Source organism: Rhinopithecus roxellana, chromosome 19 (assembly GCF_007565055.1).
Source record: "Rhinopithecus roxellana isolate Shanxi Qingling chromosome 19, ASM756505v1, whole genome shotgun sequence".
Taxonomy (NCBI): Eukaryota; Metazoa; Chordata; class Mammalia; order Primates; family Cercopithecidae; genus Rhinopithecus; species Rhinopithecus roxellana.
In genome coordinates this window covers 51,146,600-51,172,365 of record NC_044567.1, presented here as the reverse complement: position 1 = coordinate 51,172,365, position 25,766 = coordinate 51,146,600, and the positions used below count along the sequence as shown (strand labels likewise).

The 25,766-nt window shown below is 41.2% G+C and overlaps 1 protein-coding gene across 2 annotated transcripts; it reads right to left on the bottom strand.

Annotated features, from left to right (window-relative positions):
• Positions 1 to 2,882: 2,882 nt before the first annotated feature.
• CCL8 (C-C motif chemokine ligand 8) lies at positions 2,883 to 5,908 on the bottom strand. 2 transcript variants are annotated; one of them, XR_004055143.1, is made up of 4 exons: positions 5,780 to 5,908; positions 4,971 to 5,088; positions 4,382 to 4,555; positions 2,883 to 2,896 (listed from the first exon to the last, which is right to left on the bottom strand). XR_004055143.1 is itself a non-coding variant. In XM_010379567.2 (3 exons), exons 1-3 carry the CDS (start codon positions 5,853 to 5,855, stop codon positions 4,450 to 4,452), a joined length of 300 nt encoding a protein of 99 aa, XP_010377869.1. In that variant the 5' UTR covers positions 5,856 to 5,908; the 3' UTR covers positions 3,962 to 4,449. The 2 variants fall into 2 exon arrangements, 1 of the variants encoding a protein (XP_010377869.1); XM_010379567.2 differs by lacking the exon at positions 2,883 to 2,896 and having other exon boundaries at positions 3,962 to 4,555.
• Positions 5,909 to 25,766: the final 19,858 nt, after the last annotated feature.

Here is a 25,766-nt window from a genome sequence, read left to right as displayed (position 1 = left end):
ATGGGTACACCAAAATCTCAGAAATCACCATGAAATAACTTATTCATGTACAAATATAATACATTTTTTAAAATGGCAGCTGGGATTTTAATAGGGATTGTGTTGAATCTATAGTTCAATATGGAAAGTCTTGGCATCTTGATGCTATTACGTCTTCCAGTCCATGAACATGAGATATCTCTGCATTTATTTAAGTCTTTAATTTCTTTCAGTGATGTTTTATAGTTTTCAGTGTACAACTCTTGCATTTTCTTTGTTAAATTAACTCCAAAATTGTATTCTTTGATGAAATTGCAAATGAAATTTATTTACTTAAAAAATGAATCAATAAAATAGAGATTGAGGTGAGGACCTGTGTGCAAATGGTTTACTTGGGAAGGGACCTCAGGCTTCAGGACTGAGGAGGCAGCAGAATGAGATTAGGAAGGAACAGAAGCCAATACAGTTTGCATTAGCAAGGTCAACATTGTGGCCAGTGGGAACTTATTCTCCCAGGACAACCTGAGAAGCCCACAGAATGACCCGCAGAATTAACCACTGGAAAAAGGGAAAGCAGAAGCATTTGAACATCTGCCTTCACACTTCACCGTGGAAGGTTACCACGCAAAATGTTCACTCTTCCACACTTCTGAGCCTTGGACAAGTGTGCAGCGGAGTCAACTCCTGACCCAAGATGACACCCAGGAAAAGCCTGGGGACAGCAAGTGAGAAGTGAGAAGAGGCAGGAAGCAGATATTGAGTGAACCAAGTGAGTCATGAACTGCCACAAATAGTCTGCCTTAGCTGAGGGTGAAACCGAGGTGAGCCTGAGGATGTATGTCAGCTCTGAGTGACCTTTCCAGGTCTTGCTCCCAGTTTACAAGACAGCATAGCAGGGCTTACAGATCTGAACCAGTTTGTGGAAGGATGTGGATTTTTAAAACACAAATATTAAAGTCAGGGCACATAAAACAACAATCACTTAAATAAGATGACATGTTACTTAAGATGTATTATGCTCATTGTCATTTGAAATGTAATGACATAATCCCAAAGTGCAGCTGGGTAAAATTTGAGAACAACAAATTTGTGTATTTTTCCTGTGGCCTGCCTGGTGTCAGTTTTGTGTGAGTCTTCATGCCTTTAGAATTTGGAATTTGTGGTGCAGGATTTCATGAAACCCAGGACCCACATATCTGTGCCCAGTTGGCCTTGAAGCTATTGAAGAAAGAGGTTAGAGTTGGATGGAGCGTTTTTGTGAACTCTGCCTGGGAGGTGCCCCTCTAGTCCATCTGACACTTAGCTGCTTTATTGCCCCTGGAACTGTGGGTGTACTACTTTGAACTTCAATGGAAAGCTTGTCTCCAAATAAGGAGTATCTGACTTAGATGTGTTTTTCCAATAAGCTAGGCCCTGGCTGCCTTTATGGTTTTAATCCTAGGAACTTTACTTCCCCACTCTACCCCAGACAACAAACATGACCTTGTTTCTAAGAGACATGGCTCTAGAGCTGGAGGGACTTGTGTAGTCATATGCTAGATCCCCTCACTTCCTGCCTGTGATACAGTAAGATCCTGATTTTTGGATGGGACATCTTAATGCTGAAGGGAAAAATTATGTCACCCTAGGTGACCAAGAGGGTTAAGGTTACTTTTAGGAGCAGAACCCAAGTCTCTTTCCTTTCTATGCTTCCAAATGTACTGGAATTGTAACATCTTTACATGAACATGAACAGTAAGCCCTGCAGAGTTGGTTCAACAGTACAATAAATTTGTTTGCTTTAGACGTGTTTTCCCAATAAGCTGGAAGAATAATAAGATCTGGTATGTATGGTTCAATATGGTGGGTCACATGTTTGTAAGAGGATTCAGCTAAGCTCACTAAGTACAGGGGAATCTTGACCTTAAGAGGCTGTCAAAAAGAAGAGGTCTCATGCCTTTAAATGCATGCTTGCAAGTTCTTGGGATTGGGATTGGGGATAGAGTGATGGAGATTATGTCAATCCTTTTGGGCAGCTACAACAAAATACCGTAGACTAGATAATATATAAACAAGAGAAACTTATTGTTTATAGTACTGTAGGCTAGAAAATCCAACATCAAACTACCAGCAGATTTGGTGTCCTGCAAGGGCCTTCTCATAAATGGAGGTTTCTAGGTGTCCTCACATGATGGAAGCAAAAAATAGGATCCTTCAAGCCTCGTTTACAAGAGCACCAGTTCCATTCATCAGGATGGCACCTTCATGATCGAATCACCTCCTAAAGCCCCCACCTCTTAATACCACCAAAATGGGGATTAGATTTTCATGTGAATTTTGGACAGACACAAATATTTAGAGCATAGCAGAGACTAATTAATTCTGTGCCTCAGACCTACTAACCCTTTAAATAGTTGCTTTGCATATCGTATCAAGTCTGTCTGACCCATTCTTCCCAACCTCACCCCCACTACCACCCTGTTTCAGGTCCTCATGATCTCCCCTGCACCACTTCAGCCTTCTGCTATCAGGCCCTCTCTCCTCACTCGATCCTGCACTCAGATGCCAGGTTATTCTTCCTTATGCTTGCCTCTGAATGGGCTACTCTTCTCCCCTGCAATTGCAAAATTTTTAGTGAGTCCTTATTACCTGCTAAATTCCCAATCTGAAATTCAAGAACCCCTGCAATCTGGTTCCAACCTTTCTTGCTAAAACCCTAACTCCTCCATCTTTTCGGAATCTGGCTGGATGGGACTCCTCCCTCTATCCCACTACCCTCCTCGCCCTCCTGCAGCAGCTCTGAAGAACCCTGTGCATTTGCTATCTATCACACACACCATCCCTCAACGCCAGTCGTGTTGAAGACTCACCTTTGATAAAAGCCCCGAGTGCAGCTGGGTTATAGACATCTAGCTTCCTCTTAGGCCCAGATTCACTCCTGGAATATTTATTTATGTATATTATACTTTAAGTTCTAGGGCACATATGCACAACGTGCAGGTTTGTTACATATGTATACATGTGCCATGTTGGTGTGCTGCACCCATTAACTCATCATTTACATTAGGTATATCTTCTAATGCTATCCCTCCCCTCTCCCCACTCCCCACAATAGGACCCGGTGTGTGATATTCCCCTTCCTGTGTCCAAGTGATCTCGTTGTTCAATTCCCACCTATGAGTGAGAACATGTGGTATTTGGTTTTCTGTTCTTGCGATAGTTTGCTGAGAATGATGGTTTCCAGCTTTATCCATGTCCCTACAAAAGACATGAACTCATCCTTTTTCATGGCTGCATAGTATTCCATGGTGCATATGTGCCACATTTTCTTAATCCAGTCTATCATTGATGGACATTTGGGTTGGTTCCAAGTCTTTGCTATTTTGAATAGTGCCACAATAAATAGTGCACACATACGTGTGCAAGTGTCTTTATAGCAGCATGATTTATAATCCTTTAGGTATATACCCAGTAATGGGATTGCTGGGTCAAATGGTATTTCTAGTTTTGGATCCTTGAGGAATCGCCACCCTGTCTTCCACAATGGTTGAACTAGTTTACAGTCCCACCAACAGTGTAAAAGTGTTCCTATTTCTCCACATCCTCTCCAGCAGCTGTTGTTTCCTGACTTTTTAATGATCGCCATTCTAACTGGTGTGAAATGTTACTTGGTTTGAGAATTAATTAGATGGAGAAAACCCTGGGATTATGGAGAAAAGTTTAAAGATCATTGCAAGAGATCAGGAGAGAGACTGTGCAAAGGTAGGTGTCTCAAGAAAAGGCAGTAGAGAGGCTAGCGAATAAAGGCTGCTGAAGTTAGGGACTAGAGTCAAAGAGTTGGAACATCCTGGCCTGGTCCCACCAAGTTCTCTGGGAACCTCGGTTGCGCTCAGCATGGCCAAAAGACATTCCTGAATAATGGCCCCTCCATGCCCAAACTGTCTCCCATGATGCCCAAAACTCACTCCCAGCTAAATGTTATCCCAAGAAGAATAATAGTAAGTAGTTTTAAATTACATATATTTTTCTTTTTTCCAAAATGCCATAGTTATATACAGTAACATTAATTTCAACAACAACAGTACAAAGCACACATTTGACTTACAGGAGGACTGATTGCCAAAGAATACCAAAGTGTTTCACCTTGATGATCCATTGGAGGACCCCACAACACTACACACAGGTGGGAGGGAGAACAATGACATTTTGCCATGAACTTAATGAGCTCATAGGAACACAAAAACAAAAACAAAAAACACAACACCAGGATTTTGTATTTTACATTCACTGGGATGTATGACTGATAGAGTTAAAACATCAATAACTTAAATATAATTAGATATTATTTAAGAAATATTATGCTTTAAATTATTTAAAAATAATCTCTTTGTGGATGTTATAATAAAATAATGTCACACTGCACCTGGGGAAGGTTGGGGAAAATAAATAAGGTTTTCTTCAGGCTCTGACTCTCAGTCCAGGTATGAAGGCTCAAGGCTTCAGATTTTGAAACATTTGGTCCAGATGCTTCATGGAATCCCTGACCCATCTCTCCTTGGGGTCAGCACAGACCTCCTTGCCCCATTTGGTCTTGAAGCTGTGGGGGAGAGAGGGCACAATTAGATGGAACATTTTGAAGATCCTACCCAGGACTGTGGGCCATTGGTCCCTAGACCTGATCCACCCTTGGTCCTTAGGTGAAGGACCCAGACCCGGGAGAGAAGGGAGGGGAAGAGTGGGAGGAAGAAGCTCCAGAAGGAAGCTCTGCTCTTGCTGTCCAGGTGAAACCCTCCAGATTCCTGGCTAAAGGTATTGGGATAGTTTCACCAAGCCCCTAGAAGGGAATCCTAGAGCAGTTATGGACTCCTTCTCATGGGCTGAGTTTCTCTATGGGGTAGAGGGGTCCTTTGGATAGATGTTATATGCATCTGACTCATGTGGACATGAATCCTGACTTCTCTATGTTGTCCATCAGAACTTTTGAATGGGGGTGCCAGGCACTGTCCACTCACATCACAGCTTCCTTGGGACACTGGATGTTGGTGATTCTTGTGTAGCTCTGCAGCCTCTGGATAGGAATTTTCCTATTGATCACATTAAAGCAGCAGGTGATTGGAATGGAAACTGAATCTGAAAGAAATTTTGCAAAAAATGAGACATTTAGGACTCACTGTAACTGTGCATTTGTAAGGAAAAGAGGAGAAGGAAGGAGAAGACCAAGAAATCACCATCCTAAGTTCAGTGTCTTAGTCCAGATCCCAGAGATAAAATGTTACCTGTGAGTCTCTTTCCTCTATTGAACTGTGGGGCCCCTCATTGTTGACTGGGTATGGAAACATTTTGAGCAACAAGCTAGTCCTTGTCTACTAACCCAACACTTCTGACACTGGGAACATAAGTTCCAACACCTTGCTTCCCAGTCCTTCATCCTCATGGGATTTAGAACTAGTCTATGCCATATGCTGAGATTCCTCTGGGTCCTTACCCTCTTTACACAGCCACTGTTCTGGAAGGTACACTGAACCATGACCAAAATTTGAAGCTTCAAGCAACAGTTTCTTCCTCTCAACTACTGCCTGAAATGTCCTTCAAACCCACAGTGAGAAACAGTTCTTCCTCCTGCATCATTTCCCCAAACAATAGGAGGGTTGTTGCTGTAGTGACTCCACTCTCTCCTCCCAAAACTGGGGTCAGGAAAGATCAATGGAACCAGCCTCAGTGACTTGAGCCTTTAGTTCTGGTTCTATTCCTAATGAGCTGTGGCATAATGGCTCTTCTTAATTCCTCTTTTGGTCTCCCCTTAAGGAGGGAGAGGTCTTACCTGGCTGAGCAAGTCCCTGTGGGCTGAAAGTGGCTGCCATGAGCAGCAGGCACAGAAGTGCTGCAGAAACCTTCATGTTGGAGGGCAAGGTTTCTGGGTCGTTTTCAACCTCTCTGTTCCTCTGGTAGCTCTGCCTGCCTTTTGTAGGGAACAGAGAGCCTGGGCAGGGTCACAGTCAAGGAAGCATGAAGTAAGACCTTCCTTGAATATGCTGAGTAGGCACCAGATCCTGGGATAATTTCCAGATAACAAAAGAAGGAAGTTGTGAGTTTCTATCTTTTGCTTAGGCTCTGTGGAGCAGAGGCTGCAGGGTTTGGGATTGTGCTCAGCAAAGTGACCTCATTGAACTATTAAGGGCTCTGATTTCCTTGAAATGTAAAATTATCTATAAGAAAGGAAGAACAGAAGCTGACATCATAGTGGAAGAGAACCCAGGAGGCCAGGGATGGGCCCTAAGGCTTTGCTGGTGCTCTCCATGACACTTGAGTCACTTGCAGTTCTAAGCCAGGCAAGCTCCTTTAGAACCCAGCCACAGAACCTCGGCAGAATGACAGAATCCTGGAACAAAGTCTTAATGCCCCGAAATCTTACTGTTGTAGAGCATAAGAACTAGACAGCACATGTTGGTCTCGTAGCGTGGTGGTTTCCAAACATTTTATTTAGAGGCTCAAGTTTCTTTCCAAATGAAATTATATGGAGAAGTCCCATATGTCATGGAGATTCAGGTGGAATGGGTCCATTTGCAGAAGGCCTTCCAACTCTTTTGGTTCACACAGAGTGGGGCCGTGGATGGGGCGTGACAAGAAGGAACCAGGCTTGTAAACCACTGACCTTATGTACTACCCCTGCAGGCCTGATCTATCCATCATTACAATATCAGATGAAAGTTTTCCTGCTCTAAGAATTCACTGTATTCTTCTACTCATCCTTTTTTCTCTACAAAAATCTCTGGCTACCACTGATCTTTTTACTATCTCTGTGAGCTTGTCTTTTCCCAAATGTCATATACGTAGTTGGAATCCTATGGTAGGTAGCCTTTTCCGACGGGCTTCTTTCACCAAGCAATGTGCATTTAAGGTTTCTCCGTGCCTTGCTGTGGTTTGATAGCTAATTTCTTCCTTTCTTCTTTATTCATTTATTATTTTTACTGTGGTAAAAATGCACGTACCTTGAAATTTACCATCTTAACCATTTTTAAGTGCATAGTTTAGTGGCATTAAGAACATTCACACTGTTGTGCAACAGTCTCAATAACTCTTTTCATCTTGTAAACAGAAATGCTATACCTATTGATCTCCATTTTCCCCTCCCCCAAGCCCACCATTTCTACTTACTGTTTCTGATTTTGACTACTCTAACTACCTCATGTGAGTGAAATCATATAGTATTTTTCTTTTGTGACTGGCTTATGTGATTTAGCATAATGATCTCAAGGTTCATCTATGTGGTAGCATATGATATGCTACATATCCTTAAGGCTGAGTAATATTACCTTGTATGCATAAAGTACATTTTATGTATCCATTCATCTGTCGAGAGTTCTCTATTCTGTTCCATTGACCCATTTGTCTATTCTTTCACCAATACCACATTGTCTTGATTAATGTTTCTTAATAGTATATCTTGAAGTCGAGTAATGTTAGTCCTCTGACTATTCTTTTTAGGTGCTCTGTTAGCTATTCTGGATCTTTAACCTTTCCATATAAACATTAAAATCTGTGTGTAAAATCCAAAAAATAACCTGCTGGGATTTGGACTGGGATTGTGTTGAAGGTAGAGATCAAGTTGGGAAGAACCGACATGCTGACAGCATTAACTCCACCTATCCATACACATGAAATGCTTCATTTACTTAGATCGTCTTTAATCTTTCATCAGAAGTTTGTAGTTTCCCTCAAATATATTATACATCTCAGACTAATTTCTAAATACTTCCTTTTATTCGTGCTAGTGTAAATAGTATTGTATATTAATTTCAAATTCTAGTTGTTCATTGCTGATATACAGGGAGTTATTGGATTTTATCTATTAACCTTGTATCCTGTAGTTAAATTGCTTAATAGTGGCATGATTTTTTGTTGCTGATTCTTTGTGATTTTCTACACAGACAATCATGTCTTCTGCAAATAAAGACAGTTTTATTTATTTATTTCTAATCTGTATGTATTTTTATTTTCTCGTCTTGTGCCACTGTGTTAGCTAGGCTTTCCAGTATTATGTTGAATTGGAGTGGTGAGAAGAAATATCCTTGCCTTATACTCAGTCTTGGGAGAAAAAATTTCTAGTTTCTCACCATTAAGTATGAAATTAGCTCTAGGTCTTTTTTGGTGCACTCTATAAAGTTGAGGAAGAACCCCTCTATTTCTCATTTGCTGAGAGTTTTTTTAAAAATCATGAACGGCTGTTGATTTGTGTCAAAAATTTTTTTTCACCTATTGATATTATAGTAAGATTTTTCTTCTTTAGAAAGTTGATCTGATGGGTTATATCAACCAGTTTTTGAATGCTGGATCAGCCTTGCATACCTGGAATAAATTCCACTTGGTTGTACCTTATAATTCTTTTTTACATTGTTGGATTTTATTTGCTAATAGTTGAGAATTTTGTTCATGAGTTTGGTTTATAGATTTCTGTTGGTTTGTAGTTTGCTTTCATTGTAATGTCTTTAGATAATGTCTTTAGATGATGTTAGGGTAATTCTGGACTCATAGAATGAATTAACAAGGGAGGAGAGGGGACAATTACAAAATTTGTTCCTCAGGAATTCTCATTGGTTTATAGAAATAACATGGGTTAGTAATTGGCAATGTGTTGTAGAACTATAGGGTGTATATCTAAAATTTCACCACCAAATTCAAGATTGAATACTGCCTTTTCAATTAATGTCTTTAGATTTCTCACAAGACAGTAATTATTCCCCAATAATCTTGAACTTTAAAAGCTCTATAGGAGTTCATATCTATCACTGCACCATAATTAACTTAAGAATTTATTTCTCCATAGTTGGGAATCATACCATTTCCATTTTTATGGTTTTAAACAATACTTGTGGAAAAGCTGATATACTATAACATTATTATTAATGTCTTCCTTTAATTTTATAGCCAAAGAATTAATAAATCAAAATACGTGGATGTTGTTAAGGCTTTTAATCAAACGAACACATTGCTGGACAATTTGCCCCTTCACTTAAATATGAGTCTGTTATTCTTAAAAACATTTTATAATTGCTAAGAAGAAGACATTTGTCTTGTTAAAAGACAAAAGAAACCTATAGTGATAGAATAGTGGTTCCTTTGCAGGTATGGGCATCATGAGGGAGCCTTCTGGAAACCAGGAATGTTCTACATTTTGGTCAGAGTTGGTAGCTGAATGGTTAGCCACACATGTAAAATCCATAAAACTCTACATTAAAATATCTGTGCTTTACTGCACAGTACGTTGAATTATACTTCAATATAAAGTAAATCTAAAAAAAACGCTCACCATCATTTTGCTTACATTTTACTTTATTTGCTTTTTAATGTGTAGGTCAGTTGCTTTATTTTTTCTTGTGATTAATATACTCCTGTTCTAAAATCAGGTGACTTTTTACTGCTTTGATTCAGAAGAGATTTTTAAACATGTACCTCGTGCATTTTTCATTTATTACAATTACTATGTGAGCTTTTAACAGTAAAGAATTTACAGAATATGGAACATGTGTGTCATTAGGATTTCCTTTAATCAGAAAGGAAACTGAGTTTCTCCAGGATGGCAACTTTTTAATCATTTTAGGGGATGGTTCTCTGCCAGGTGTACTGTGTGGCACTGATATGAGTGTGTGCACGGGGTGGGAGTATTGGTTTGGGGGTGGAGTTTGTGTACATTTTTCAAGCAACAATAAAGCCATTATCTTACTTAATATCCTGAGGACTTTGTTAATTTCTCCTCTGAGCTGACTTCATATGAAAAGTGCATCCACGCACAAACAACAGAAATAGTCGTGAAAATTATAATTATTGAGAATCAAAAAAGGCTAGTAAAAATAAAGGGAATTAAGTGTCAAGGAACTTGGGTCTAGTCTTGATTTGACCAAAAACCTGCCCAAAGTGGCCTTGGGCAAGTCTTATTGACTTGGAGATTCACTATCCTCATCTGTGAAGTATGGGGTTTTGACAAGTTTTGTGATGACAAGTAGTTTTTGATTATGTGCCAACTTTATGAATTGGTGATAGATGACTAGAAAGTTTTGTTGTGAAAATAAAACAATGAGGCGTTACCTTGGGTTTTTGAATATAATGCTGTGATTGATTAGTGATGTGTGCTATTACTACAGTAATAATAAGTGGTACTATCTACGTAACCTATTCCAGAATTAAATAGTACTTAAGCTCTTCTCTAACTTGATTTATTTGTGATTGTCTGCAAAGAATCAAATCAGAAAGCAGAGAGGCTCGGATGCTAGGAAATGTCAGAGAAGCATTCTTGGCTGTCAGTCTAGGACAGGCAGAATAGCATGATGGTTAAAAGTCTTCATTTGGATACTGGGAACACTGGTTAATATCTTTGTCAGAGAAGGCTCAGATTATTTAACTTCTTTATATTCCAATTTCCTACCTATTCTTTAATTTTCTTGTGTGGAAATGAATATTTATTTTTAGGCATTTTATGAATATTATCTGATACCCAAAACTTGCTTTGAAGAGTAAGTAGCATATGGTAAGTGATCAATAAACTAACCGTAATCAATAGTTAAGTAAGGTGGGTGTAGTGTCCAGAAGATAAGTGGATATAGATGTGTTATAGGGATGGGCCTTGGGGAATATTTGTGCTGTGGATGAAGACAAAAAATGTGTCTCCCAGGAACGGGAGCAAAGTGAGATCCTGGGATCCTGCCATGAACCAAAATACTGGACGGGCTCTGGGAACTCAGAGGGAATGAAAGTCAGATCAGTGCTAACAGATGCCAAGGGGCATCAGAATTCTAATTCTGCGGGGAGTTTAGGAATCTCAGTTGGCAAGCCACTTTGATTATGCAATTTCCCTCTCTTGTTTTATTTTTAAACTGAATTGGAGAAATCCTTATGTAAAAAGTTAAAATGAAACTTTAGAGCATGCAAAATCAGCAGCTGTTCTGTCCAGTGGCCTGGCTGTGTTGTTCAGAGAAGTGGTCCCTCTGCCTTTCCTGTTTCTTTTCTCTTTGATGGCTTCCCCATAAGCAGTTTTCTAAGGCAGACTTGACAACTATATCAAATAGGACATATAGGACAAATATGTCTGTGGCTCAGTGGCTAATGGTACAGAGCCTGAGATCAGAAACAACTGTCTGTGAATGAAGGGTAGGAAATGTATACCTTGCTATGGAACCAGACCTTCTAGATTCTTACCTAGTTCTCAAGGAGTGAAATTAGGTGTGAGAACATCCTGGGAAGCAGAATTTCTGCTTTCATTTTTCAGCTCTGCTCCAACTGTCCTTAATGATCACAATATTATAGAATGAGTTGAAAGAAGAAGTCGTATTTAATTTATTCAAGCATTTCCCTTTACAAATGAAGCAATAACAGAAGTGGAATGATTTGTTGTAGGTTGTGCAACTACTTCATGACAAACTAGCACTGGCAAGTAGGAATGTCAGAACAAAAGCCACCACGCAATTCCAATTAGAGGGCAAGAACCAGGCAGAAAACCTGTAGTGAGGTGCCCAGAAACCTTAGAGACTCTCCATGCGCTGGCCTCTTCAGACCTGCCTCCTGGAATATCCAGAAGCCTGGGGCAATTATTAATAACACAGAAGAGATGTCTTAACCCACACCCAAACACAGAGTCAGAATCTTCAGAGATGAAGCCTCGAATTCTCTGTTTCTGAAGTGTTCTAGGTGACCAGGTAATGTTTAACCAAAGCCATTTTGGGAGTCATTAATCTAGTTCAAATGCCTCATTTACAGATGTATAAACTGAGGCACAGAGTGGGAAAATGATTTCCCCAAAGTCACTTTGACAATTTAGTAAGGAATCAAAACCAGAACTCAGCAACGGGGTCACCATGCTCAGTTACATATTGGACTACCTTGTTTGGTCCGTGGTAACTGGTATGGTCTTCATTGTAATGGAGGCTCCAGAATCTTTATTGTTTTGCCTCTGTAAGTTCATGTTACAAGGATAAGCAATCCCAGGCCCAGCTGGAATACAGATGAATAATTTCAAGGAGGGGTACTTAATATGTCCCAACAAAGGAGGATGAACAGATTCTGCCCGGACTTGGGAACACAGAATTTACTATTTCAAGCTCTTGCATCACCAGTCCCCACTCAATGCCTAATATTTGCTTGGCACAGGGGACCTTCTGAGACCCAATAAACTGTACAGGGATGTCTATTCTTCTCCTTTGTAACTCTCTGGAATCAACTGGAATTTTAGGATAAACTCTTGAATGAAGTTTTGGTATGCGGCTGGACGTAAGAAGGAGAGGTGGGCAGAACTGTTTTATTATAAGAACTAAGAAATTGTCTTGATGACAGTGAACTGTCCAGTTGCCCCTGGGGCTTTGGGAGTGTTATCGGCATGTATGTAGAAGTCTCCTGGCCTGCTCTGATGGTTATTTGGGCAAATATTGCATAATCCTGGGTTCCTGGCTGGCTTGGTAGTGTAGATTCTGGTTACTGTCTTCCCTTGCTCTGTCTCTGCTGGTGGCCATGGTGATGTGGTCCAAGACACACATTTAAGGACTAGGGGTGAAAATGGAATTCGTTGAATCTCCTCATTTCCTAAATATACAGATTATCATCTCAACTTTATTGATGGAGCAGCTGAGGATGAGATTAGGGAATTGCTATGCTAGAGGTGAAACAGAGCACACAGGGGTCTCGTTGTCCAGGCCAAGCTCTTCCCAGTCCCCCTGGTTTCGAGTGTAATGCCTGGAACAGTGTGGTATGGTTTGACACAGCATAATGTGGGCTGCCTCTTATCCAGATTTCAAGAGTTTCCTCACCAGTTGCAGAATAGAAGGTTCTACTCTACTTTCTCCTTACTTGGGCTGCTGGTGTCTTTATCACTGGACCATCCCTGGTCATTGGCAGGTGAAAGAGACATGGACTCTTGTCCCAGCTCTTAAATGCATCTGCCTGGAGGGACACATGCCACTTCTGCTCACATTTTATTGCCCAGAGTGGACCACACAGGTCGTTGGTTTTCAAGATGGCCTGGAAGTGCAACCCTGACCTGTGCACAGAAGAGTAAGAACTGGAAATATCAGACATCTCTAATCACTACCAGATGTTCCATGTTATCCATGTCAGTTTAGTAACTTTTAAGCCTTGTGATGTTCTTGGCTAAACAATTTCTCATGCTTCACATTCAAATAGTCCAACTCATTTATCAAAAATGAGGCAGGGTGATGGGTCTAAAGCATTTCATAATATTTAGTGCACTCCACAGCATTCTAAATAAAACATTAATTTTGTCAACATAAAAACCAAACCCACAATTGACTTTTATCTAAATGTCAGAGAATAGTATTAATGATTCCACAAGTTATTCATATCAACTCAATAAAGTGGGAAATTATTATAAAGCCCTCAATGACAAGGTGTTAATTAGTACTCAGGGTGGTGGTATTTTTACTTCATTATTTATTAAGATCACAATTAAGCTCATCAAGGCTAACAGCCTCTAGGTTAATATCTGTTAGGCACTGTGAAGGAGTCATTGCGCAAATAAATGTTCCACATCACATACAAAATAGTCGGTTTTGTTTATATCACTGTTTTTTAGAAACTGAAACCAAGTAGTCTACTTGATTTATTAATATGATTAATATGCATTATACTCCAGAGTAGCATTCTGAGTCAAATAGTGTTTCATTTTCTTTGTGTGAAAATTAACAGTTCATTTCTATTCTATGTTTTTAAAGATAAGAAAGTACAATATGAAGTCAATTGTAGAGTCTTTAGGTCAGTATAATAAACATTAGTGTGTTTTAGACTACATGAACTAGTTAAAAAAATGCAAAACATCTCTCTCAAGGCACCTGCCAACATTGGCGTGTAGCGATGGACGGCTGTAGCGTGGTGCCTGCTCCCACGTGTGCGTCCAACACTTGCCTGCAGAGTCCATGACAGAGCCATTCCTGCAAGAGGAATCTTCAAGAAGAAATTGCAACTTGAAGCTTCCAAGTAGCCCAATTTTAGCTGTGTGGTTTTAATTAATTAATTAATTTTAGAGTCGGAGTCTTGCTATGTTGCCCGACTGATCTCGAACTACTGGGTTCAAGTGATCCTCCTACCTCAGCCTCCCAAAGTGCTGGGATTACAGGCACCCACTACTGTGCCCAGCTCCAGCTTTGTGGTTTTAAATTTCACTGCTGTTCCCATTCTAATTTCTGAGATTGGTCTAATCATACATAACTAAAGGAGATAAAGTCTTTTTTAATTGAAATGTGGCTGCTGCAATCTGCAGAAATACTGTGTCTCTTCAAGAATTTGCCTTCAAAAGTCAAGAGGTTTCTATTTCATTGGTGGAGGGTACTATGCTTCCATCACTTACCTGAAGTATTTCCAGGATGTGTGCTATTGCTAAAAACAGCTTCTGAAATGTTTCTGGCATTGCCCCCAACACAGAATGAAGTACCTGAAGAACTTGTAATAAATTTTAATTGGTTGCATTTCTCTTGTAGAAAACATAAAATATATTGTTCCCTAAATGAAAGGACAAACATGTATCTGCATTTATGGTAGTCAATTCATTCTGCTTCTGCCTGGACCCTCTTGGTTTTAGCAGTGAAAGTCCAGTGTCCCAAGAAACCTCTCAGTTCTGGGCAAATCAGGACAGTTGGTCACTGTATCTGTGCTTTAAACACTAAGATTGGATCTGGCTGCTATGTTTATTTATTTTCTCCCTTTCCTCTCTCTTCATCTCACTCTGTGTGTATATGGGTGTGTATACACATATGTGTGCATATATATGTACATAGGTATGCACATATAAATATACAAACATATACACATCCACATATGCATGTATATAAATACACACATACATGGACATAATGTACATGTGATTATATTTACAGCTTTTTTCACTTAATATACTTAATATGAGTCATACACTCTCTCAAGTCATTAAATATTCTTCAATTGCTTGAATTTAGTGACTTCATACTGCTTCATTATAAAAATATGTCATACATAATTAAAGCATTTCATTATGATTAGGCATATATAATTTATATTTTCATTTAAAAATAATTTTAATTAACATTATTTTGAAAACCCAAGTTTAAAAATCCTCCCCCATATCTTTACCGCTGTTGAAATGTGAAGCTTTAGTAGACATTGCCATATTGCTTTATATAAAGTTTTTACTCAGGACAACATTTATTAGCTGTAGTAGGCAAATAAAGTACCCCTTTGGCCAGGCACGGTGGCTCACGTCTTTAATCCCAGCACTTTGGGAGGTGAAGGTAGGTGGATCGCTTGAGGTCAGGAGTTCGAGACCAGTCTGGCCTACATGGTGAAACCCTGTCTCTACTAAAAATACAATAATTAGCCTGCCGTGGTGGCACATGCTTGTAATCCCAGCTACTTGGGAGGCTGAGACAGGAGAATTGTTTGAACCCAGGAGGTGGAGGTTGCAGTGAGCTGAGATCGCGCCACTGCACTCCTGCCTGGACAGCAGAGTGAGACTTTGTCTCAATAAATAAGTAATCCCTAAAAGCTCACTCCCTGATCGCTGGAACCTGTGACTCTGTTACCAGGAATGAGGGGGTGAATTTTTATCATATCTGCTTTAGATAACGGCTAACTGGGAAGGAGTTAGAGAACAAGAGAGAAAAGGCAGAATGGCTCTCTCTCTGGGGAATGCATTCAGGTTGCTAGACCAAACGTCTACAGGACTTGGGCAGTCCTAAGTTTCATTTTCACTTTTCACACTAAGGATCTTTGTGGATGGGATCCAGGGTACAGACCTTGAGATGGAGAGATTATCCAGGTGGGCTCAATCTAATACCATGAGTCCTTGAAAGTGGAGACTCCTTTCTGAATCTCACCAGAGAGAGGAGATGGAAGAAGAAATGCATACTATGAAAGGGACTTGACCCACTGTTGCTGACTCTGAAGATGGGGAGGTGGGCTCTGGGCCACAGAATACAGAGGCTTCTAGAAACTGGGAAAAGTTCTTGGCTGACAGCCATCAGGAAAATGAACATCTCGGGTCAATAACCCAATAACCCAAAGGAACTGAATTCTGCCAATGCCCAGAGCAATTGAAAAAATGGATCCTTCCCCAGAACTTCTAGACAGAAGCACATTCCTGATAATACCTTGGTTTTAGCCTGCTGAGACCTATGTTCAACTTCTGACCTCCAGAATTGTAACATAATACATTTATATTGTTTAAGCCACTAATTTTGTGGTAATTTATTACTGCAGAAATAGAAAACTAATACATTATTAATTGAAAGTATACACTACTTCATTAATAAAAATATTATTTTATATATAGGCAAAACTAACCTATAGTGGTAGCATTGAGACTAGATGTTCTTGTTGGAGGGTATTGACTGGCAGGGAATGTGAGGGAGACTTTGGGGTTTAGAAATGTTCTTCAAATATTGATCTGGGTGGTGATTCCTGGGGCGTATGTATGTAAAATTGATTTAACTTCTTTGAACTTTATTGTAGGAAACCATTGCCCCAATTTAAAAGTTAGCAGAAAGAAACTATTTCAGTATGAGCTTGTTTAAATTTGTGTTTATTGGTTGGTATTTTTGTGTACATGTTCAATGGTTTATGTTTTTGATGAATTATCTGACAGTATTCTTAGCTTAAGAGTTCAATTTTTTTTTTAAATTTATTTATAAGAGACCTTAAATCTTCTACTTCTTGTTTATCTGATTATTAAAAAAAAAAAAAAATACTCTAGGATCATCTTTTAACAATGCTGAAGTTCCAGAACTTGAAACATGTCCCTAACCTCAGGATTTCCTCTTGCAAGAGGGAAATTACACTGTTACAAAAAAGCATCTGGGACTGTCCCTGCCAATTGCCTCATATAACACCGATACAGAGTCAAGTTTTCTTTAGGAATTAAGTTTATATAAATCCCCAGTCCACATGCAAGGCAAGTGTCACACAAAATAAGCTCAGAAAGTTTTTATTCTCCAGTTATGTGGCTTGACACAAAGGTGCATCCAGAGGTAAGAAATGAATATAGTGGTAGAAGTCAATTATAAGAAAGTAAAGTGGGTTAGCAGAGTGCAGGGCATTTATGTCAAGTACCTAATCCCAGCTTGCCTGCTTAGTAGCGATGGGACCTATTTAGATATTATTATTAGGTCCACCTGCTTCGTGTATCAAATGTGGAGATATACAAGATCAAGGATGGCAAATAGGTTTTCAATGCAAGTGTCAACTCGAGAGGTTTATTGAAAAAGATAGTGAGGCCTTATGTGGACTATGAGAAATAGTGATGTGATTCTTACTGATATTCTCCATCGGTACAAAATCAGGGAGGAGCCCAATTCTGGGACATGTTGGCCATTTCTGGACTAGGAGATTATCTGTGTTCCTCTCTGTTTGATTTTCCCATGATTATCATCTTGAAATGAGTCTAATCTGAGACCTGGACACTTAGAGCATTAGGAATCAGCAAAGAAGTGTTCTTTGTTGTTTAGCTCTAGGACAGGCAGGATAGTGGTTAAAACAACAGACTCTGGAGCCATATTGCCAGGATTTGGATGCCTGGGTGTTTTGAAAGCTTATTTCAGGTCCCTGTGCCGCTGTTTTCCCATCAGCAAAATGGGTGTGAATTAAACTAGTTGACACAGGAAAAGGGCATTGAAAAGTGAGGTGTTAGCATATGGTAAGTATTTAATAAATTCATTGTTACATATATTGATAGTGAGAATATAGTGATCACAGGACGCTAGGCAGAGACCCAGGATGTGGACTATTGAAGAAGGATTCCCTTAATTGTCTTCATGTGTCCAGATGAAGACATGTGATAGAGATGGAACTTCAGGAATGCCTGCGCTGTACATGAGGAAGTAAAAAGAGTCTCCCAGAAACAGGGAAGCAAGAGACCCCAGGATCTTCACATGAACCTGAGGAGCAGGATGCTCTGGACCACAGAAGGAATAGGAGAAAGATCCCAGGTGTAACACATACCCAGAGACACCATGCCCAAGTTCTGCAGATGGTTCAGAGCCTACAGTCGGAAAGTCCCTGTGTTTTGCAATTTCCCTTCCTTTGGTTTTGGTTTTAATGTGGATTTCAAAAACCTTATCATGAAAAGCTAAAATGAAACTTAAGACTGCCCAAGTCCTGCAGCTGTTCGGTCCAGCAGCCTGAATGCATTCCCCGGGGAGGTGGCCATTCTCCTTTTTTTCTCTCTCGTCATTTTCTCTAACTCCTTCCTAGTTAGCCATTATCTGAAGCAGATGCAAAAACTTGCTCATAGTTTAGGAGTTGGTGAATGGTGAGACCCTGGTCTAGACCATAGGTTAGTAGTAGACAGGGATCAATTAGCATTGGAAAAGAAACGAATCTCCTGCAATGGAAGCTGTTCTCTGTCTTAAGTGATTCCCAAGGAACACAGCAGGGCCAGGTAGAAGCATGTCCTGCGAATCACAAGTTCTGAAGAATGGCTACATTCTTCAGCTTCATCTCAGATTTATTCAGCGATCACAAGGGTCATAGAAATAATAGAAAGGGGCACTAGAAGGGAAAGATGAAGTGCGTCACCGCAAATCACACAGCTGGTTTATGATGATCCAGGACTGGAGAGGAAGTGAAAGGTCACACAGGACTTGGGCAGGTCATTCCAAAGACTGCCATGCAAGTTCAAGGCAGTGGGGCCCGAAGTCACGTGTGAGAGAACAAAGGAACCTCAGAGAGCATCAGTGTTCTAGTGCTAGACTGAGCTATACCTTTGTATCCCCAGGAAAACTGGTTAAAATCCTGATGGGGGCACTGTTCCACAACCCAATGTCCTGACTCAGAATCTTGGGATAAGGCCAGGAAATCTGTATTTTCAGAAGTAGTCCTGGTGATTCTGATTCACAGTCAATTTGGAAACTTTCAGTCTAGTGCAAAAGGTAAGCTGGGTCTCGTGGAAGAAAAAATGATTTGTACAGACTTACCTGACACACGGCCTAAAGAAAGAGCTGAGGATGCAATGCTCAATGATGTGCAATGCATACCAGTTTGGTTGCTGTTCCCTGCTGGGAACTGCTGTATTAGAGGCCCCAGCATCTCCAGTCCTTTGAGTTTACAGGTTCATGCTATGGGAGTTGGAGGAAAACAGCCTGAGAACTTCTTCAACATAGAGACCTACAGCACTTACCATTTTCTACTGCCTTCTGCCCAAGCCTTGCTGAGTGCCAGAGGGTCTACTGAGTATCAATGCATATGGTGATATTTTAGTTATTTTTATTCCAACTCACTACGTGCTTATACACTTGATTAGAGTTTTAGAGTTCACTCCTGATTGGTGTTTGGAGATGAGATCTTGGTGGCAGGAGAAGTATACAGAATGACTGGATCTGGCATGAGGATGAATGAAGTTGTCTGGTTGATAATTGCTCCCAAGACTTTTGTTGAATTTGGGGGTGGGAATGGGGAGACTTAATGAAAAATCTGTGTCTAGGCAGGCAATGCCTGAGCTAGGAGTGGGTTCACAGTAATCCAGGTTCCTGGTTGGCACATGAAGACAGATTTGAAATACTTTCCTTTCCAACTCTTCGCTAGCCAGTGCATGTGATGATGTTTGCCAAGACATGGTTCCTAGGGCTGGGAAAATATGTGAGATCATCTGCCAGATTCCCTCACTTGCTTCCTGTAACACAGCATTATCCCCATTTAATGGAGAGGAAAACTGAAGGAGAACTTGATATGTCACAATGCCCAGGGAGTCAGTGCCACTCCTGGAATCAGCATCAATATCTCCTGCTTCCCAGGGCGAGATTTTCCAGTGCTCCATGCTTCTGAGTGCTCTGCTTTCTACAGAAGCTATCGTTCTCTCCCTAAGACTGGCAGGTATTGGCCCTGCTATTGGTTTTTACTGTTGATGAGGAAGTAAAATTATAGCTAATTTCCACACAAGTGGGTCCCTTTTTGGAAAAAGGAGCTGGCCAAACTCATAGACTGCAGTAGAATCTTGGGGTTATCCAGGAAGAGGAGGCCCTGTCTTTTTGAATCCATGTTTAAAAAGCTCTGTAGTTGGGGCTTACAGGGCTAGTGAGAGAGGAAAGTGAACTTGGGGCTCAGGGTAGGCATGCCTCTGAATACTGCCTTGTGATATTTTGGTAGTGGGGTCTAGGAGCTGGGTCCCTGGGCCTCCCACTCTGCCTTCTTGACCAAATATCTTCAGTAAGCTCCAGCTGACCCCATTCTTCCTATGAGTGGCCGCCTCTCCTCCACCCCTACCATCGCTTCTTGCCTAGATTATTGCAGATACCTGCTTTCAGGTCCTCCTTTCCACATTCCATCCTGATGCAGCCAGAAGCTCTGTCTTCCTCATGCATACCTCTGATTAGGCTGCGTCTCTTCCTCACTAATTCGCACACCTTCAGTGTCTTCCTATGACCTTCAGAACTGAACCCGACTCTCCATGCTGACATTCAAGATCCTCCAAAATGTAGCTCCAAGCTTGCATTCTAAAATTTTAAAATGTTTTTCCTGTTATTGGACCAAATTCCAGCTAGACAAGAGTTCTACTTCTTTCCTACTCTTCTGTCCACCCTAAATTAGCTCAGTCAAACCTCTCCTTTGATCTCACCCCATCATTTAAAAGAGGTTCTGCTTATGCCTCTTCTTCACTGAGAAGTGTAACCTGACCACTGAATCTATTGCCACCTGCTCTTCCTCTGAGGTTTCAATTCACCATTGGTATTCCTCTGAAGTTGAGGATAGGTTGAATGGGACTGACTGCAGCCAGGGAGAATATTTCAGAGGCTATTGCTATAGATTGGGTGGGAAAGTTCCCCTGGTAGGAAAGAAGGTGTGGTAGGCAGGAGAGGAAACAAATGGCTGTGGGCTGATGCTGAACAAGTGACCACAGTCCTTGGTCCCAGGAGGTTGGAATTAGGGTCTAGAATCACAGTGCCAGAGCAGTCTTGTCTGTCTTGAACCTGCATGGAGACCAGCCAAGTCAAAAGACCGTTCTTTGGGATCATGGCCTCCACTTCCTAAAGTCATGCCCTTACCCCCAGCTTCATTCTTCCAGCTTCATCTTTTTCAGAAAGAAAATATAACTGCCCAGTTTTATTTTTATGCATTTATACTTATTTATTAGAGAAGGTTTTTGGGAACCAGACCTAAGCCTGTCATAAACAGGCCTTAAAGAAACTGGCCATAAACAGGATTTCTGCAAAAATGTGACGTGCTCATGATGGCTATGATGCATACTGCTAGAAGTTGTTGGTTTACTGGAGCAGGGCAAGGAATGCCTGACCCGCCTGGAGCGGAAAACTGCTCAAACCACAAGCAATGGCACACTCCTTGAAGTTGTTGGTTTACTGGAGCAGGGCAAGGAATGCCTGGCCTGCCTGGAGCGGAAAACTGCTCAAACCACAAGCAATAGCACACTCCTTGAAGTTGTTGGTTTACTGGAGCAGGGCAAGGAATGCCTGGCCTGCCTGGAGCGGAAAACTGCTCACAACACAAGCAATAGCATGAGCGGCCTGTGCTTTAACAACATGTTTTTTGCTGCAGAGAATCAGCCACAGCCTATTTCTCTACTCCTTGGTAAGAATGCTTTGTTTCCCGTGAGGAATGCTTTTAGCTAATCTATAACCTATGGGAACAATGTTTATCACTGGCTTACTGTCAATAAATATGTGGGTCAAACTCTGTTTGTGGCTCTCAGCTCTGAAGACTGTCAGCCCCCTGATTCTGTTTCTGTGTCTTTATCTTCAATTCCTCTAGCACCACTGGGCTGGGGTCTCCATGCCCAAGCTGGTCTTGGCAGAAGGTCTTACTTTGTTCCCCAGGCTGGAATGCTATGGCATGCTCACAGCACACTGCAGCCTCAATCTCCTGGCTCAAGCAATCCTCCCCCCTCAGCCTCCCTAGAAGCTGGGAATACAGGTGTGTGTCACCATGCTCGGCTAATTTTTGTATTTTTTATAGAGAGAGGGCTGTGCCATGTTGCCCAGGCTCATCTCAAACTCCCGGGTTCAAGCGATCCACCCGCCTTGGGCTCCTAAAATGGTGGATTACAGATGTGAGCCAGAGTGCTGGACCAACTGTCTAATTTTATAAACAAAATGTTTTCTTGAAAATCCCAGAGCTATACGATAGAGTAGACCTCTTCCCAAAACTGGTGTCCTGGAAAGAGCCCAGAGACTGGCTTTGGTGGCCTAGAATTCCAGTTCTGGCTTGTACCAATCTGGTTTCTCTTGAAACATTCCCATTTTTTAGGGAATAAAAATTTCCCCTAAATTCTGAAGGCTCTTATTGCAGTGACATTCTAAGGGCCCTCATTGATCAGATTGTCCTGGAGGTTGTTAACTTTCCTGAAAGGAGAGAGAGGCCTCGCCTGGCTCAGCAAACACCTGAGAACTCATGGTGGCAGCCGGCACAGAAGAGCTGGGGAGACCTTCATGTTAGAGGGCAAGAGTTGGAGGTTTCTGGGATTTTCTTGGCCTCTCTGCTTCTTTGGCTGCTTTACTTAATTTTTTAAACCAAATCATGATGTTATTTTATAGGACATAAAGAATTAGGGAGAAGAGAGGGAATTCCTTGGCAGAATTATTGTCAAAGAATTATGAGATGAGATCCAAAATCTGCAGAGTAGGCATTGGGTCCTGGGGAGGTTTCCAAGAAATGGAAAAGGGAAGCAGTGGGCTGGGACTGGGCACATTTTCCATCCATTGCTAAGACTAATGGGGATGGAATAGGAAAGGGAGGTGCAGTTATGCCCAGCCTGAAAAGAGGAAGTGCTCCAAGTTGGATCATCTCATGGGCTGCACTTCCTTTGCACTTAAGTGTTTTCTGTAGAAAAGAGAGGAAGAAAGTAAATTGTGGTCATCAGAGAGGTGAGTAGATCCAAAATTTGCACTATCCTCAACTCTGTCAGCATCTTCGTCGTGGACTTAAACCATGGCTGAGATTCCAACCAGAGATTAGAAAAACCTGTGTATTTCTAAACCTTGCTAGCTGGGTTCTAAGTGATACCACTCTTCACAACCCAAGGTGATATTAATTAGAACTTTGGCTGAAAGAGGGACTCCAGGAATCCTACAGATATAAAGCTATCTTATATTCCCCAGGAACACAGAACCATTTGATGGGAGTAAACCCAAAAACATGGACTCCCAGCTTTGTTCTTTGTTTTAGATTCCCTCTGAGACAGCACAATTAGAGGAAGAATTAGATAGGACCTGAGAACTGTTGTCTTCCACCCTGTCCTTTCTCAGAAAAACTGAGACCTGAGGACAGAAACAAAAGCTTTATCTTATCTTTTTCTTAGTATCAGAGGATATGTGATGCTGGGTAGCACATGAAGATCTTGGAGTACTATGGTTTTCAAACGTTGCTTTAGCTGTCAAAGTCTCTCCCCAAGTAAAATCAAAGGGGAATTCCAATATATCACCAGGGCCAGTGGAGTGGTCTGTGTGATGCAGGAGCTGGAGGCCCCTGTCCCTCACACTCAGCTCCAGGGAAAAACAAAGTGTGGGACAGACTTATCCATTAAAGCTCTCGCTCCCAAAAATGCATATCAAGGCAAGGTATCTGATGCAATATTAGTAGACAAACTGACATAGCTTCTACTTGCTCCAGTGGGTGGTTGGTGCAGGGCTGAGAAATTCAGTATCATAGCTGCATCAAATGCTTGGAAGCATGTCATGGATGTTTGTGTAGTTATCCCTGCACTGCACACTCATCCCTGTCTCCATCTTGCTCATGCAGATACTCACCATTAACTCCTTGAATTCTTGTCTTTTTCTTCCTCTATTATTCCAAATTCTAGAAATTATTGCTAACTTGACTTTCACCCTCCCTCCTCCATGTAGTCCTACTAGACTGCTCAGATTTCATTAGACAACACTCTTTCTATGCCTGAGTTGTACATTTCATTTATTTGACAGTAAACCTGCCATGCCAGGCCTGTGTTTTCTTTTTTAATCAAAAGAGGAAGTTTTCCTTAGGCCCTCTGCAGACCAGCAGTCTTCACTGAAAACCTGCGAATGACATATGGGCATAGAAGAAGGCACAGGAGCCTTGCCCAGAGGCTCAGAGGGGATCAGCATTCTCTTTTGGATGTTGGGTCAAGGAAAAGTCAAGAGCTATAACCTTCAACTTAACTTCCTCTAGGTAAAGCCTTAGGTTATACTTGTCCCGAGGCCAGGGAAAATGCCCACTTGTATCTATTAGACTGATTCCCTATGCTCATCAATCACTGGATGTGGCAAAGGATGGAAACTAAGAAGCTGTATCTCAGTTTATACTTCTGGAAATAGTGGGGTTATAGTGTTATAAAGGTTAGATTAATTGACAAATGAAAAGTGCTTTAAACAGTGACAAGCACATAGTTAAGTTCTCAGTAAGCGTAACTGTCATTACTTTTAGGAACTTCAGAAGAAGTATGGCTAGGAAATGCTAGGAATTCTAGGAAGGGAATCAAAGTGTAAGATGATAACATTCTCATGGTTTCTCCCAAACAGAGGCTCATGCCTCCAAATTGAAACATGTTGCAGTGGGCATGGTTTTCCGAGGAATTACTTGTGTTGTGGAAAAGAAATGATAAGGAATACCAGAGAAAGGGAAGAGGTCCCAGATATCTTGCCAAGGATCAAGTGTTGGGAGTACTCCAGGCTTCAGAGGCATGTGGCTAATGTGGTCCAGGAACAGCAGCTTCTGAGTGATATCAGTGTCATAATTGGGCAGGACTTCAGTGACAACAGGCAGTTTGTCTGCTATTTTCATTTTGCAGATTACCTTCCCAGACTTCAACTTGATGCTACCTGCAGAAGTTGAGTATGGGAATGTTAAGCCAGCATTTCAGACCATCTGGATTCAGCTATTCTCCCCAGCTCAGCTGTGTTCTGCAGAGAGTGGGTGGCTGTCCAGCTTCTTTCTATTTCTCGTTTTTGGTGACTCCTTGACAGCAGCCATCTAAAGTGGATTCAATTCGCATTTTCTGCTGCTGGGGAATGAGAAACCTGTGGTCAGAAATAACTCCTAATGGGGGCTGAAAATGAGTCACTTGTGGTGAAAACAGATCTCCTGGCTTCCTACCTGGTCCCTAGGAATACAGAACCATTTGGTGGAAGTAAACCTGAAAACATGGACTCCCAGCTTTGTTCTTTTTCTCAGATTCCCTCTGAGACTACACAAGTAGAGGAAGAATTAAATAGGACCTGAGAACTGTTGTTTTCCACCCCGTCCTTTCTCAGCAAAACTGAGACCTGAGGACAGAAACAAAATCCTTAAAGTCGTACAGGATTAATATCCCTGTTAATAGGCCCAGATGTCTCAGTGCTCAGGTCCTGGATATATCCCACGAGTGTTTTACTACAGTGTACTCTCTCGTCCTGGGCCTCATTTATCCCTTCCACAAAACAGAATCAGCTGGTATTTGCTACTAGCCTTTCCCAAGGTTGCTTGGAGGTTCTTGGAAGAAACATTCCGTAAACTAATTTGCATAGCATTTAGTGATGCAACTGACATGCAGTAGAAACTCAATAAATAATGATGGCTACTTGTGTTGAATTTGTTATCCAGGCCAGGAGCTACCGAATTTATGTGTGTCATCTAATTTAATCCTTCTGATTGACTCTGAAGTAAGTTTTTATGGTGCTTGTTATGAAGATAAAAGAACGGAAGTTTAGAGAAGCCAAGTATCTTACTCACAAGGCCCATGAACACACTCTTTAACTATGCTGAGCATGCAACTACATGCCTTTGTTTATAGTGCTATTTGCCTGTTATTTCACATAATCCTCCTGTGGCAGGTGTCTTTACCCAAACTTTACCAGGGAAATTAAGTGCGTTGGGGGCACACCACA

What these genes read in the sequence shown, in the direction of transcription:
- CCL8 (XM_010379567.2), bottom strand. Translation starts at nt 5,855, where the DNA reads ATGAAGGTTTCTGCAGCACTTCTGTGCCTGCTGCTCATGGCAGCCACT. An exon ending in ACAGGGACTTGCTCAGCCAG is followed by an intron (nt 5,089 to 5,779) that starts GTAAGACCTCTC and finishes AATTTCTTTCAG; the next exon opens with ATTCAGTTTCCATTCCAATC. An exon ending in TGTCCCAAGGAAGCTGTGAT is followed by an intron (nt 4,556 to 4,970) that starts GTGAGTGGACAG and finishes TCTCCCCCACAG; the next exon opens with CTTCAAGACCAAATGGGGCA.